This window comes from Spermophilus citellus (assembly GCF_964194105.1).
Source record: "Spermophilus citellus genome assembly, chromosome: 6".
NCBI classification, from domain to species: Eukaryota; Metazoa; Chordata; class Mammalia; order Rodentia; family Sciuridae; genus Spermophilus; species Spermophilus citellus.
The window spans coordinates 82,560,481-82,574,230 of NC_138187.1; the positions used below are offsets into that span (position 1 = coordinate 82,560,481).

The 13,750-nt window shown below is 42.4% G+C and overlaps 1 protein-coding gene across 1 annotated transcript in view; it reads left to right on the top strand.

The window, feature by feature from the left end:
- Positions 1 to 987: 987 nt before the first annotated feature.
- GAD2 (glutamate decarboxylase 2) overlaps positions 988 to 13,750 on the top strand; it is a gene marked incomplete at both ends in the record, with an annotated part of 67,850 nt that continues 55,087 nt past the window's right edge. The window contains 7 exons of the mRNA XM_081299766.1: positions 988 to 1,063; positions 1,769 to 1,828; positions 2,017 to 2,166; positions 3,109 to 3,342; positions 8,257 to 8,347; positions 8,899 to 9,011; positions 13,093 to 13,208. Coding sequence (XP_081155892.1) covers positions 988 to 1,063; positions 1,769 to 1,828; positions 2,017 to 2,166; positions 3,109 to 3,342; positions 8,257 to 8,347; positions 8,899 to 9,011; positions 13,093 to 13,208 — 840 coding nt within the window. The remainder of the gene's footprint in view (positions 1,064 to 1,768; positions 1,829 to 2,016; positions 2,167 to 3,108; positions 3,343 to 8,256; positions 8,348 to 8,898; positions 9,012 to 13,092; positions 13,209 to 13,750) is intronic.

Genomic DNA, 13,750 nt, shown 5'->3' on the forward strand with positions numbered 1-13,750 from the left:
TGCTCTCCCCGCACCCTTCCAAGAGGTTTCCGTTCGTTTTATTTATTTTTTTCCCCAGCCCGAGGTCCTCAGTGATAGACTTCAGCGTGGATTTTAATTGCCTCAATCAGCAGTCTTTCTCCCTAGCCGTCACTCAAAACCTGGACGGTGGGTCCAGCGCTTGGCTGCGCAGGAATGGCATGCTCCAGGGCCAGCACGGCTCAGTAGGCACGCATTAGGTTCTACTTAGGAGCTGAAATGAGCCCTTCTGCGCTTAGACGCCCTTCCCCCATTATACCCTTCCCAGCTTCTGAATTGCGCCTGATTATGGCCTGACGGCTAGAGCTCTTGAGGTCGCAGCGACCTCCTCACCCGCTTGGAGGGAGAGGGCCAGGGAACCAGGTTTCCTTCCCAGAAGCCAGAGCCAGACCTCAAACAATACATTCTCCCAGGTCCGCCCCGCTCTAAGGCTAGCGCACGGTCGATCGCAGTAGGACCCTGGACAGCGCGCCTGGGCAGCAGTGGGCAGCTACCACCACAAGACGCTGGCTCTTCTGGGGCGCGCGTGCACGCCCCATTCCGTCTCCAGCTTAAGTGTACTGTCTGCCTCACACCGTAAGGATTCAGCTCCCTATCTCTCTCCCATTTTTCCCTCCTTCGCCTCCTCATCCATCCCCTCTAGGCTCCCTGTCCTTGAAAATCTCTCTGGCGCTTTGCGCTTTTTAATACCTAGTATGTGAGGAGCCTTCGGACCCCTTCCCCATTTAACCTCTGCGGCTTCCACAGCGTTACCACATCCCTAAACCCCAACTCTAACACACGCGCCCACACTCAGACACGCACGTTTCCTGTCCCTGTGTGACACCCACCCTCGTCGCGCGTCCGTACCAGTCCCCGCGCAGTGCCCTCCTCCCGCCACACACTCGCAAGCACGCGCGCGCAGGGCCGAGCCTAAGGCTGCTCGCCCCGCAGCCCGCACTCAAGACCTGCTCCAGTCTCGCAGCGCAGATGGCATCTCCGGGCTCCAGCTTTTGGTCCTTCGGGTCTGAAGATGGCTCCGGGGATCCTGAGAACCCCGGTACAGGTAGGAGAGTGGGGATCTGCAGCTGGCGAGCTTTGTAGGTGGCCCGGGGTTTTGCAGGGCTCCTGAGAAGACGAAGGAGGTTTTACCACCTGCAACAGGAAACTTCTTAGAATGCTTTGCCCTGCTCTCATGTTAAGTCCTGGTCCGCCCGAGAACCCAAGACCCCCACAGCCCTTTTCTCCCTTGGAAGATGACCAAAGAATCCCAGATCCTTTCCTCCTGAGGTTAGGAGAGCTCCTCAAACGCGGGGGCATCTCCAGAACAACAAATTCGTGGACCTAGGACACTGCATCTTGGTGTCTAGATTCTGGTCTGGGACGGAGTGGCGGTGGGGAAGGGGAAAATGGGAAGGGGAGAGAATTGTTGGTCTGAAAAGAGAGCTTGCAAGGAAATGGACAGTTCATTGACTAGAAAAACTAGCTCAAGCGAGGCACGTAGGAGAGTTTTTCAGAACCCATCCGCACCTGGAAGGCAAGTACAAAGGGCCGCAGTGTGGGCTTCTCCTTTGAAAACAAATCAGTGTCCTGAGGGTTGGTCGGGGTTGTTCGGACCGCTCTCGCTCCTCGTACCTGTCTGCGTACTGTCCCAGGCGGCCCTTTCCCACATCCCTAGCTTACTAAGGTTGTTCACTTAGAACAAAATTTCACACGTCTATCAGCTGATCTCTTTATGGTTCTCTGTCCTCCTGCCTGTCTTTCTTTGCAGCGAGAGCCTGGTGCCAGGTGGCCCAAAAGTTCACAGGCGGCATCGGAAACAAGCTGTGCGGTACGTGCTGGGGCCCAGGGAAGGGGAGCTGGCAAAGTCTGGTGCTCGCGGCCCGCGGGAGCAAAAAACGTCTTTTCACCTCTGCACCCGATCTTAGAGTAGGGGTGTATTGGCCGCGATGGGCGAGGGTGAGAGAGCTGGGCCTGTCAGGCCGTTGACCTAGGCCCGCGATCTGTGTTCTTATCCAGCTTTGCTCTACGGAGATGCTGAGAAGCCAGCGGAGAGCACCGGGAACGTGCTCTCGCGGGCCGCCTCCCGGAAGGTCGCCTGCACCTGTGACCAGAAACCTTGCAACTGCCCCAAAGCGGATGTCAACTACGCTTTTCTACACTCAACAGGTAAAGGAGTCTCACTGGACCCCAGGGCCCCCCTGCCACTTGCTCTACCCCGCCCAACTCGGCCTGGGCGACACCCATTGCGCTGGGAGTTTTCGGGAGTAGAGTGGTGATTCCCAGAGGCTGGCCCTGTAAGAATCTTCAACTGTACGCGAGAAAAGCTTGATGGAGTCCCAGTCTCTTGCGCTGCAACGCCCTTGCCCCAGCACTGGCCGGAGCTGCGGGTGGCCGAGGGGCCTGGCGCTCTGTGGATCATTGTGGTCTTCGCTAGGTTGCTGGGGTCCTCGGGTGGGATTCAATTTCTAGATGTCCTGCGGGAGAATTCAAAATTGCTGAGATATTTTAGATCTTTAGACTAGATCGAAGGAATAACGTGTAGCTGTAATTTCACAGGGGAAAGATTTTGTACGAGTGAGACCTACCCGCTAAATTTTACCCTGTGGGCTTATACCCTCAGTCTCGCAAACACGCGCATACACACACACACACACACACACACACACACACACACACTGACTTGGGGAACAGCGGATCTTTAACAGGCCCATTCCACTATGCCTGGTTTGCCCAAAGGCATTTCGCAAAGACTTTGGAAGTGAGATATTTCCATAAACATTTTAAATGTTTTAGGACAAGGTCCTGTGATCAGATAAATGGAGGCACAATTTCTGAAAAAGAAAAAGAAAGAAAGAAAGCAAACAATGTTGTGAACTAAAATGCAAGAGTTTTTTCCGGGAAGAGGAGAAATCATAATTGCTCTCATTCATTCCCTTTGAAAAATGCCTCTCCTTTAAAGAAAATGCTCTGCCTTTCCAAAAGTTTTTATTGTTGTTGTTGTTTGTTTAATGTAAAATCTCTGGATTCAAAGATACATTGGTTGCCCGGTGGAGATCTCGCCTGAATATTTCCATAGTAAAATGGTGTCGTTTTAATTCCATTCTTTAGACCTACTGCCAGCGTGTGAAGGAGAAAGGCCCACTTTGACATTTCTGCAAGATGTTATGGACATTTTGCTTCAGTATGTGGTGAAAAGTTTCGATAGATCAACCAAAGTGATTGATTTCCATTATCCTAATGAGCTTCTTCAAGAGTATAATTGGGAATTGTCAGACCAGCCACAAAATTTGGAGGAAATTTTGATGCATTGCCAAACAACTCTAAAGTATGCAATTAAAACAGGTATTGTCCTATCAGAAATAATAAAGCTCTTTTTTTCTTTTAGAATTTTTATTTTTTTCTATAAAATGTTTTGTTTTATGGAGTTACTGATATTTTCAAAATTGTAAAGCTATTTTCATCATTTAAAAATAGTAATGATTCAAATGACTCAAATCAAAAGCATTTTCTGTTGTTAATGCATCTGAAGTTGATAATATAAGAAATATCATCTTAGCATAAACTGTCAGCATTTACATTGCATGCCTTTGACCATGGAGATTAACCACTGATGTAGAAGCAACTGTTTGTCAGCAGAGGACAGTAGATTTGACCCAAAAATAGAAAAAGAAAGGGAATATGGAAATGAAAGCTCAAAGGCATCCAAACAAAAGCCTGAATTCCAGTATGGTGCTGGTAATTTCCAGGCATAGAACTAGTCAGGGACCTAACCATGTTATGTAACTATTGAGCTGGAGTTATAATGTTGTGGCATTGACTCAATTAGCTGGGACTTCAGATTTGAATATCAGGTTTTCTCCTATTTTTTAAAGAAGTGCGTGCACGCGCGCACACACACACACACACACAAACACAAACACACTATATACACTAGCTTAGCAATTCAGTCATAATATATGAGGATATAAGGATGTGTCCTTCATGGGCATTGTGTAAAAAGATAAAGAAAGGCAAGTTCGGGGATGGGTGAGGGTGGGCAAAACTGATATCCTTAGGAGCACATTTTTAAAAATGTATTTTGTAGCCTAGATTTGAGCAGTATTCTTTATTGTCCATCCATTTTATAGTTCCAGGTGTAACATTTATTTGGGTACATTCCAACCTTTCTTTTTATCTATACAAAATCAATTGTTAATCAACCCAGGGCCTGATTACCCTTCTTTTTTCCTACATTGTCTCCTCTCATCCTGATACAGGTTAGTGTGGCACTTCATTAAAGCAACAAAAATAAATGCAAATGAATTTCTGGGGAGAGAAAAGACCTACTGTATCTAAATTGATTTATAGCTTTAAAAAGATTTACTTACAAATAAAAAATGTGAAATATTATATAAACATTAATTATCATAGACATGGCATATTTTATATTGCAATTTTTCTTGATGAATTATCAATATTGTCCTAATCAATGACAACCAGTTGAAGAATGTTTGGTGGGAGATTTTCAGCTTTTTTCATTTATTTATTTTGCACATTCTTTGTACCAACAAAGAAAGGTATGCACAGACAAAGCCTTGGAAAATTGATTTATTGTATTATTTCCCACTTTTGTGAAACTAGAGATTTAGAAGAAGATACACAGAGGGAAAAAAATTAACTTGTTGACTTCCATCAGACTGTGGAGTGTGGTTTTCAAAGGTTTATTAGATATCAATCAATTAACATTCCTGAAGAACACACAAGATGTATATACACCAGTCATTAAAAGATGTTTCTCCCCCACCAGCTTTTAATATACCTATAGATGCAAACCTGAGCAATATTTTAAATCATTTTTGTTTTACCCATGCCCCTTACCTAATATTTAAATGTTGATAGTAAATTGGAGTCTATTGACACCAAACCAAAAAGAATGTATAAAATGTTTTACATCTTCATCCTTGAAAGCTGGTGGTATTTGAAATGCAATTTAAAGGGTTGAGATAATGGCAATGCAAGTCAATAAAAGTAATAGTTCTGTCTATCAATGTTCCATTTAGCATCAGGAAAAAAATGGGCCAATTCAATACTTAGATTTTGCCATAATGCACATGAAACTGTTCATCAAGTGTTGCTCTATTACTTTTTATTTAAAGTTTAGACAAATATCTGATGTAATTGGATTTCTAAGTAAAGCATATCAATACTAATATAATATCTCAACAATATTTCTATCATATGTAGTATTCTGGCCTTCTTGTCCCAAATAGTATTTTAGAAATTTAACAATAGGCACCTTCTCTCTTCAACTGGTAAGTTTACAGATATTTATGCTTCGGCATATTTGTCAACCAGTACTATTTAGGGTCTCCATCAAAGTAGTTACCTTGCCTGCTACCATCCTGCATTTTCATAATCCTTGGGCAATTCCTTTAGAAAATGCTTGTTATCACCTGGTTTCCACTGAGAGTCCTTAGTTGACTTTCACTTGGGCTCCAAGCTTAAAGAGGAGGTAGGCACAGTGGGGAAATTCATTAAAATGAAGTCTGCATGTGTTGAGGTTTTTTTTTTTTTTTTTTTTTTTTTTTTTTTTTTTTTTTTTTTTATGAATGTTGCAATAGGAAACTTCAGTGAATGATAGGATTCTGGAATAGTTAGTGTTTGCAAGGATTATTAGATTTGGTGGGGGTAGAGGTAGTAAGAGGGGGGTAGTAGGGACTAATATATCCTCGACTCTTCAATTGAGCCATCAGACAAAGGGAAGTGAAATATCAGTAAATGATGCTGTCCTTGTTTGGGTCACTACTACACAAAGAGCAGTATGTGGGGGCTGAGGTTATGGCTCAGCAGTAGAGCACTTGCCTAGCATTGGTTCTATCCTCAGCACCACATAAAAATAAATAAATAAAATAAAGCTATTGTGCCCAACTACAAATAAAAAATAAATATTTAGGAAAAAAAAAAAAAAAACAAAGAGCAGTTTGGATGTCTTTGGCCCCTCCCCAACTGATTGTGAACACCAAATCCGAGTTGCCAGAGGCTGGTAGTTCGAAGAGTCTGTGCATCCTTTTGAGCTCATTTGCTGATCTGTAGGGAATGTTCCAGCAGCGCCTGGAGCAATCCTAATCTCCTGTCACAAATGGCTGCTGTCTCCCTAGCTGCCCAAGCAGTGAGTGGCCACCAGATTCTCCTGTGCAGCCAGACCTAGCTCAGGTTGCATGCCGCTGATGGTGCAGCTGGACACCCAGGGCTGCTTGGGACAGCCCACCGGTTCAGAGGCAGGTCTCTCACACTTGCGGAGAGTCCTGTCTGGATTCACTAGGCAGCCCTAAGAGGCTGCCTGTAGGGGCCGCAGGTGGTGAGCAAATGTCATCAGGGGAATATTTCTGCCAGAAATCAAAAGGGCATGCAGTTCTCACCTGTCAAACTATATCCCTCATGTTTTCACATTATTAATGAGAAACTGGGGGCAGGAGAGATTCAGGTGAAATAGCAGGCCAAGGTCAAATAATATATACAGGGACAGAAAGCTAGTGATTGAAGCATCAAACTTGTATTCACAGTGGTCATCTGGGTGGATTGGTCTTCTGATATCCAATCCACAGCACATACCTTGGAATTTTTTTCAGACTTATGCAGAGATTTTCATGCCAAATTTTCCATACAGTTGATTGCTGTGTGATAATAGTCACCAGGCTCATCTAGGAAATGCCTGAGCTGAGAAGTAGATTAATGGATAGATTAGCTAATCTTTAATAATTTCCTTACTTAAAAAAATGACTCAGGGACAAAGAAATAGAGGGGCATCCGGAGGGAGAAATAGGCTGTGATTTCAGCTGTGAGCTGTAATGAAACGGGGAGTCAATGAGGCAGAGAGGAGTGGGGGGTTGTTCCAGATGTCAGCAGCATCACAGAAAGACTTTTCGCCTCTCCTGAAAGGGTAAACCGATGGGCTCAGCATCAAAGGGCCTGGAAAAGAGCAGAAAAGATGGAAGGGTGCCTCATGAGGCTTTAAAAGAGGTTTAAAAAAAAAACCCCACAATGTTGCAGAATGAACAAGAGATGCTCAAATCCCAGTCTTTCTAAATGTGCTCTTTCTCAGCTCCTATCTTCTCCCTGTGTCTAACTCTCCAGCCTCATGCCTGGGCTGATAAGAATGCACTCTGTCCAGGAGATAAGCTATGTGTTGACTTTTGTCCCTGCTTTCCCCATTGCCTTCCTTTATCTTGTTTTGCCTGCACTGGTGATGAGAGACTACCACATCCTCAGGCATCAGATAGGTGTCCAGTAAGTGGCAGATACCTTTTAATCAGATGCTATTTCCATAATTGTTCATCTTCCAAAATTTTTGTTGCTAAGCAAAGCAGACTTATTGATAGGCTTTTTATGAGACATGACGAGGAAACACAATCCTAATGAAAATTTTATAATTATATTTTAAATAATAGCCTCAGGAGTATATGGATATCAACCCATTTAGAGAATTTTAGAGAAATCCAGAAGTTAATTAGATAAGCCTCTGCTAATGGACTAATCAGTCCCTTGAATACATCTTTATATATCTTGTTGACAAGACAGTGATGTTGACTGCATCCAGCTTTATTTTAAATCTCAACTATGAGAGACCTCTGTTGTTTATAATCAAATATTCAGACAGGGAAGAATTGACAAGAATGAGCTTTGTCTGTGCCATCTTTCTATGCTCATCACCTTTTGCATCCAGGGCAAATTACTCAGCAGTGTGTTCTATTTTCTCATTTTTGCCCTGTCTTTTGTAATCATCAGCCATTTGTCACTGATATTATTATGAATGTTGGCATGCCTGGCAGATGTCATGGTATGACCAATTCTCAGAATTCAACAAAAATAGGACCTTCAGCAGCATGAATGAGAATAAGAACACTCCGTTTCTGACTTGCTTTGGGCTGCAATGACATTTTAGTTTGCAAATATGTAGAAAACATGGTAGGACAATATTTAGTGTTCACATGGCAAGCCACATTATTGTTTTTTATAGGGCATGATTAAAGGAAATTTTTTAGAGTGTGTTTTAAAAAATACTAAAATCCAAAGTGGCCTCTGTGGTTGGAGGCAGTGTCCTTTGTGTGCATGTATATGTATGTGAGCACATACACGTGTGCGCATCCTGGGTCTCTGAATGTGCATTTCCTGTTACTAAAAGATCTTTCAAGGTTCTTTAGTCAGAAAAATTACAAACTTGAGAAGTCTTTATTTTCAATGGATGCCATCTTGATTCTGCTATTCCATTTTACTCAGGGCACCCCAGATACTTCAATCAACTTTCCACTGGATTGGATATAGTTGGATTAGCAGCAGACTGGCTGACATCAACAGCTAACACTAACATGTAAGTAGATAAATGTGGCTTTGTGTAATCCAGGATAATTATTAGTGAGAGTCCATCATCTTAACTTCTTATGTGAAAATCTCCTTTTATTAGGTAGCCTCTAAAATAGTGATACCAACTTCAGAAGTATGAGTATTTTCACTCTTGCTTAATAAAAAGTCTGATATATCTTGATGCAAACTATACATGTATTTTAAAATACAAAAGGGACTTATTTCGGTGTTTGGGATTTATAATTACGTACAGTGTGAAAGAGAAATGAGACCAGATGTTGTATTTTACATAGTATGATTCTGTACTGTTCTTCATTCAATATGATAAACCACCCTTGTACATTATGCCAGTAATTAAAGTTCTTAACATTGGGGCTACAGAAAAATGAGCGAACCTTTTGGAATAAGTTTTTAAAATAATTTTTTCTCCACTTAATGTTATAATCATAATATTCTGTGAATGTAATATTTGAAGAGGGACATCATTCTGTAGATATTGTAATGGTGAATTATTTCTTTGAGATACATACATAAAATGTGGCCATTTCTACATTTCAGGTTCACCTATGAGATTGCCCCAGTATTTGTGCTATTGGAATATGTCACACTAAAGAAAATGAGAGAAATAATTGGCTGGCCAGGGGGCTCTGGCGATGGGATATTTTCTCCTGGTATATGATATTCCACCTTTTCTTTGTGTTTTTTTTTCCTCCTGATATGCCTTGTTATAAACCTAAGAAATTAAATACCTGGTTCATATTTCTGATTAGGTTACATAGGGTCTGTGTTGACCAAAAGAAGGAAATATGGCTAAATGCACAGGACCATTGAACCTGCCTCCGTGCAAACTACACTCTGTGTTTTAATATTAGTTACTTATGTTCAAAAGAAGCACAAGCAGAGATGATATTACCCAGTACTTCTTCCCATCATCCTACATTCAAGATGTATGGATAATATGGAAAAAAGAAATAAAGATTCTAATAAGGGAATTCATTCTTTGATGCTCTTCTCAGAGTTAGTGAAATAGAAAGGGTAGCCTCATTCAATAATACCTTCACTATTCGAGGGTGCATAACAAGGCAGATCTATTCAGTAGAGCATATGTACTGCTGTAGTCTTTGAAATAACTAGGAGGGAAGCTGATTTACATTAATTTCAAGGGGGGCAGACAGTGCCTGGTGAGATCATTTCTTAGAGCTAAAAAAAGGGGGATGATGATTTCTTCAAGAGGTTTCTCATTCCTTTTCTTCATTATCATGCCGTTCAGTCTTTTCCATCTTGCTTTTTATAACCAGCCACTGCATTCTAAGCTCCAATGTTTACACCTCTCCCAGCCCAGAGAACCAACCTGAAACAACAAGCTGTGCCCTTGGCTCACGAGTGTGACCTTGGTTGGATACAGAAAAGAAATAGAAAGGCAGTGGGAAGAGAGAGTTACTGACCCAGGGAAAAGAAACCTGGTGTGCAGAGCATCACCTAATCGGTGACAGGGTTGGAGGGCATCAGTAGGCTGAGACAGCAGAGGGGAAGAGGCTGGAGCCATGGTGTCCAACATAGCAAAGGCCAAGTCCTGATCTCCCTTCAGCAAATCTTCAAAGGCAAGTGGACGATGAGAGAGAAGTGGGGAGGGGAAGAAAGAAAAAGGGAAAAGAAGAAATGACAGATAAGCAACAGTGGCCTCCCCCAGGCCCAGGCTTAAATTAAACATGTTTCATGTTTGCCTGCAAGTTCAGATCTGCTATTTTATGTTTTTAAGTATATAGAGCATTTTTTTAGGTGCTAAAGGAAAATGTGTTAGTTAAATGGAAAGGAAAATTAGCCTTTTTAAAAAAATGTCATTGAATACCAGCTGTGATGAATTTTATGCTGACTTTTATTTTATAGGGAATTTAGTAATTTTTCTTTGGTACTAAGTTTTTACCTTTGCCATCATTGCTTGAAATTGATGCTGAAGGCATTTTTCATAGGGAACTCAGTAGGATTAGGAGATCAACATCATTTCTATCTTGATTTCTCCTTCCCTTACATGTTTGGTTGTAAGACTGAGCCGTCCCTGAGCCGGCATCCTCATCTCCATTTTAATAGCTCCAAGGAGTCAGGAAAGAATAACTGCACCTGTTGACCCTGAAAATTTGACTAATTTGACAGAGAGTCAGGTCTAATTAACCTGGTTGGTCATAGAAAACACACCCAAAGAAAGACTTCTCTTTGACAGTTACACTAGGCTAAGTATGGACTTAGGACTCACCCTTCCATCCTCATGGATAATGGGGAATTATTAGGAAGAAAACTGAAGCTTGATCATATAGTCTCTCCCCTGGAGACTTAAGATCCATATTGCTCTCACCCAAGATGGAAGTCATAGAGGTCATGCTATAGTGTACCATAGATATTCCAAAGTTGAAGGGGCAGTGTCAACAGAGAAACCAATGGAAAAAACATGTTTCTCCTCTACTTCTTACACATCACAGAAGAGAGGCAGTTCATAGCATCCTTATTTGCTAATGGATGCTTTACTAAGTAGCATCTAGCCTTGTTCCTGGGGTTCAAAGCATCTTATGATTTAAGCAGTAGGGATAGAGAAAATCACCCATCCCTTTGTGGCTGTGATCTCAAAGTCCCACTCCTTGGACTAAATGTAAAAAGTTAGGTCTGTGAACTTGCATACAGAACTCAGCTCAATTGATCTTACACCCCCATCTATAACACCCAGAGGCTTAGGACTCCTAGAAGAAACGTGCTTATGTGATCTCTTTGTGAACCAGAGAGAACTGGAGTGTTCTTGGCTGCTCAGTAGGTTTTGAAGGACAAGAACTAAGGGGGGGAAACAGAAAGCTTTGCTTAGCTACAACTTTTCCTATCATAGGAGATAAGAGTATGTAGAGTTTGTGTATCTGTCTCCTGCCTATTTTGCACACAGGCTCTATATCCACTCAGGGCTGCAAAGCCTGAGGATGACTGAGCTACAAAAAGGAGTGAATAAAAGCAAGGGCATTTCTTGGATAACTGCAGTGTGAAGATCACCTTCTTCATCTACATATTCCCCTTTCTCCTCTCCCTCTCTTCCTCCCCCAGACTCTTTGAGAAGAATGACTAGCAACAGCAGTTCTCAACTGGGAGGCTCTCCTTCCCCTGCCAAGGAACACTTGGCATTGTCTATAGGCATATTTGGTTGTCATAACTGGGGATGGGGATGCCACTGGTACCTGGTGGGTAGAGGCCAGGACGATGCTAAATAACCTATATTCCCCAGGACAACCCTCATCACAAAGAATTTTGTAGCACAAAATATCAGCAAGTTCCAGGATTGAGAAACCATGAGATAGACTGAAAATTTCTTTGACAGCTGGCCTCCCTGTCCAGCATCCCACAGTTAGCCTTTTAGAAAGGGTTATCTGCTCAGTGCAGGTCTGACCCGGATTCTGCTTCTCCTGTGTCTCTGGGGTCCAGACCTGCCCTCGTTCTGACTGGTAGAAAGCCAGGATTTGGGTGATGACTGTTCCATCCCAGGTGGCCTGTCTGGGTCAGAGCCCAGGGCTGGTGAGACAAAGGTCACAGCCCTGCATGGGCCATTAACCTGGCATGGAGCCCTCCTGCTCCTCAGCCACCAGGACAAAAGGCAACTCAAAGCATTCACATCATGGCTGGACCTGGGGGTGTCTCCCTTTGGGTGGGGGGGCACTACCTTCACTCTGCCTGACAGTCTCATGCCTCATGCCAGCATATTCATTTGCATTCATAACAATCTGTCTATTTCCTGGATGACAAAACTTCGAAGCTTCCCCCACAGCTCTGGGGAAAACTCACTTTTCTTTGCCTGTCAATTGAAATCCTACTTATAAGATACAAACCTTGTCTTATGCAATTCCTGACAGTCTTAGAACGACATAAGAAAAGTAGTTCCATATGGGCTTAACCTTTCTTAGTTGTGTATTTTCCTATAATTATGAAATGAGACTTTGTTAACTAATACTATTATATTTCTACATTATCTTTAAGAGTAAAGAACTGTTTTGAGATATGAATACATGACTATGATACAGACTTGGATGTCTATCCTGAATTCTCTAAGAAATCAATTTAAAGTCCACATTGTTAACAGCAGCTTATTTGTCTCAAACATAAGTGGCCATGAATTCACTGGGACCACTGAAGCTGTGTTCTATGTTAAAAAAAAAAAAAATCCACAGTGCCCTCTTGATACCATCTTTCTGATGAGGTGTTCAGTCGGCTGATCTTATAAATATTGTACCGTCATGGCACTTTGAATCATTTAACTTTTTTAAAAACTATCTTTTTAGTTGTAGATGGACATAATATCTTTATTTTTATTTATTTTATTTTTCTGTGGTGCTGAGGATTGAACCCTGGGCCTCACGCATGCGAGGCAAGCGCACTATCACTGAGCTACAACCCCAGCCTGAGCCATTTAACTTTAATCTTTAACTGACTTGACCAAGGATTTTAGTGCAACAAAGAAATAGCATAGAGGTCCATCAGATCTGACCTTTGGGGAAGGTCTGTCTCAGCATGAACTGAAATGAAAAGCAATAACTATTCTCAGGCCAAATGTGCCTTTTCTGAACCCTCTTGTTAGAGCCTTTGAATGTGAGGATTCAGTTCAAGGGACAAGCAATAAGGTTTTCTCCTACATCTAAGGAGGACAGTGAAAATAAGGGATGTTGTTTGCGCATGAGGTGTTGATGGTAATGAACAGAAAAAGTCACTGTGTCTTGCTGTGCCCTGTAGGTGGCGCTATATCTAACATGTATGCCATGCTGATTGCTCGCTTTAAGATGTTCCCAGAAGTCAAGGAGAAAGGAATGGCTGCTGTCCCCCGGCTCATTGCCTTCACGTCGGAGCATGTATGTGTTTCTGTTCTTTCCAAGTTGAGGTTATATTCCATAAAAAGCTCAGTTGAAGGAATCACAGCTAAAAATGCATAAATCCCAGAGATTCTCTTTCTGGAAGATACTTCTTGGGAGAGAATGAGGGGGAGCAAACAGCTGAGTGGTACAATAGAGTATCCTCCTTGTCTCTAAAATTCAAGAAAAATGTGAAGATAGAGCAGAATGTTTTTATCTCTGGTTCCCATCCTTTGCTTCACTGTAATGATGTTGTGTGTTGGGGGAAGGGGAGGAGGAGGAAGGTAGAGTGACTGTGAACTCTTTGAATCATCTGGGCTGTGCTCTTAAATCAAAACTCCCCAGAACCCTATTGATATGTCTTTCTGTCAGCTGATTGGATAGATAGTCTACCATCATGGTGCCTTGAGCCATTTAATGTTAGTCTTTGATTGACTTGACCAGAGGTTTTATTATCATGAAAAAAAAAATAGCATAGAGGTCTGTCATTTCTGATCTTTGGACCAGCTCCTTCTCAACCAAGCACAGGCTCCTGCCTATCA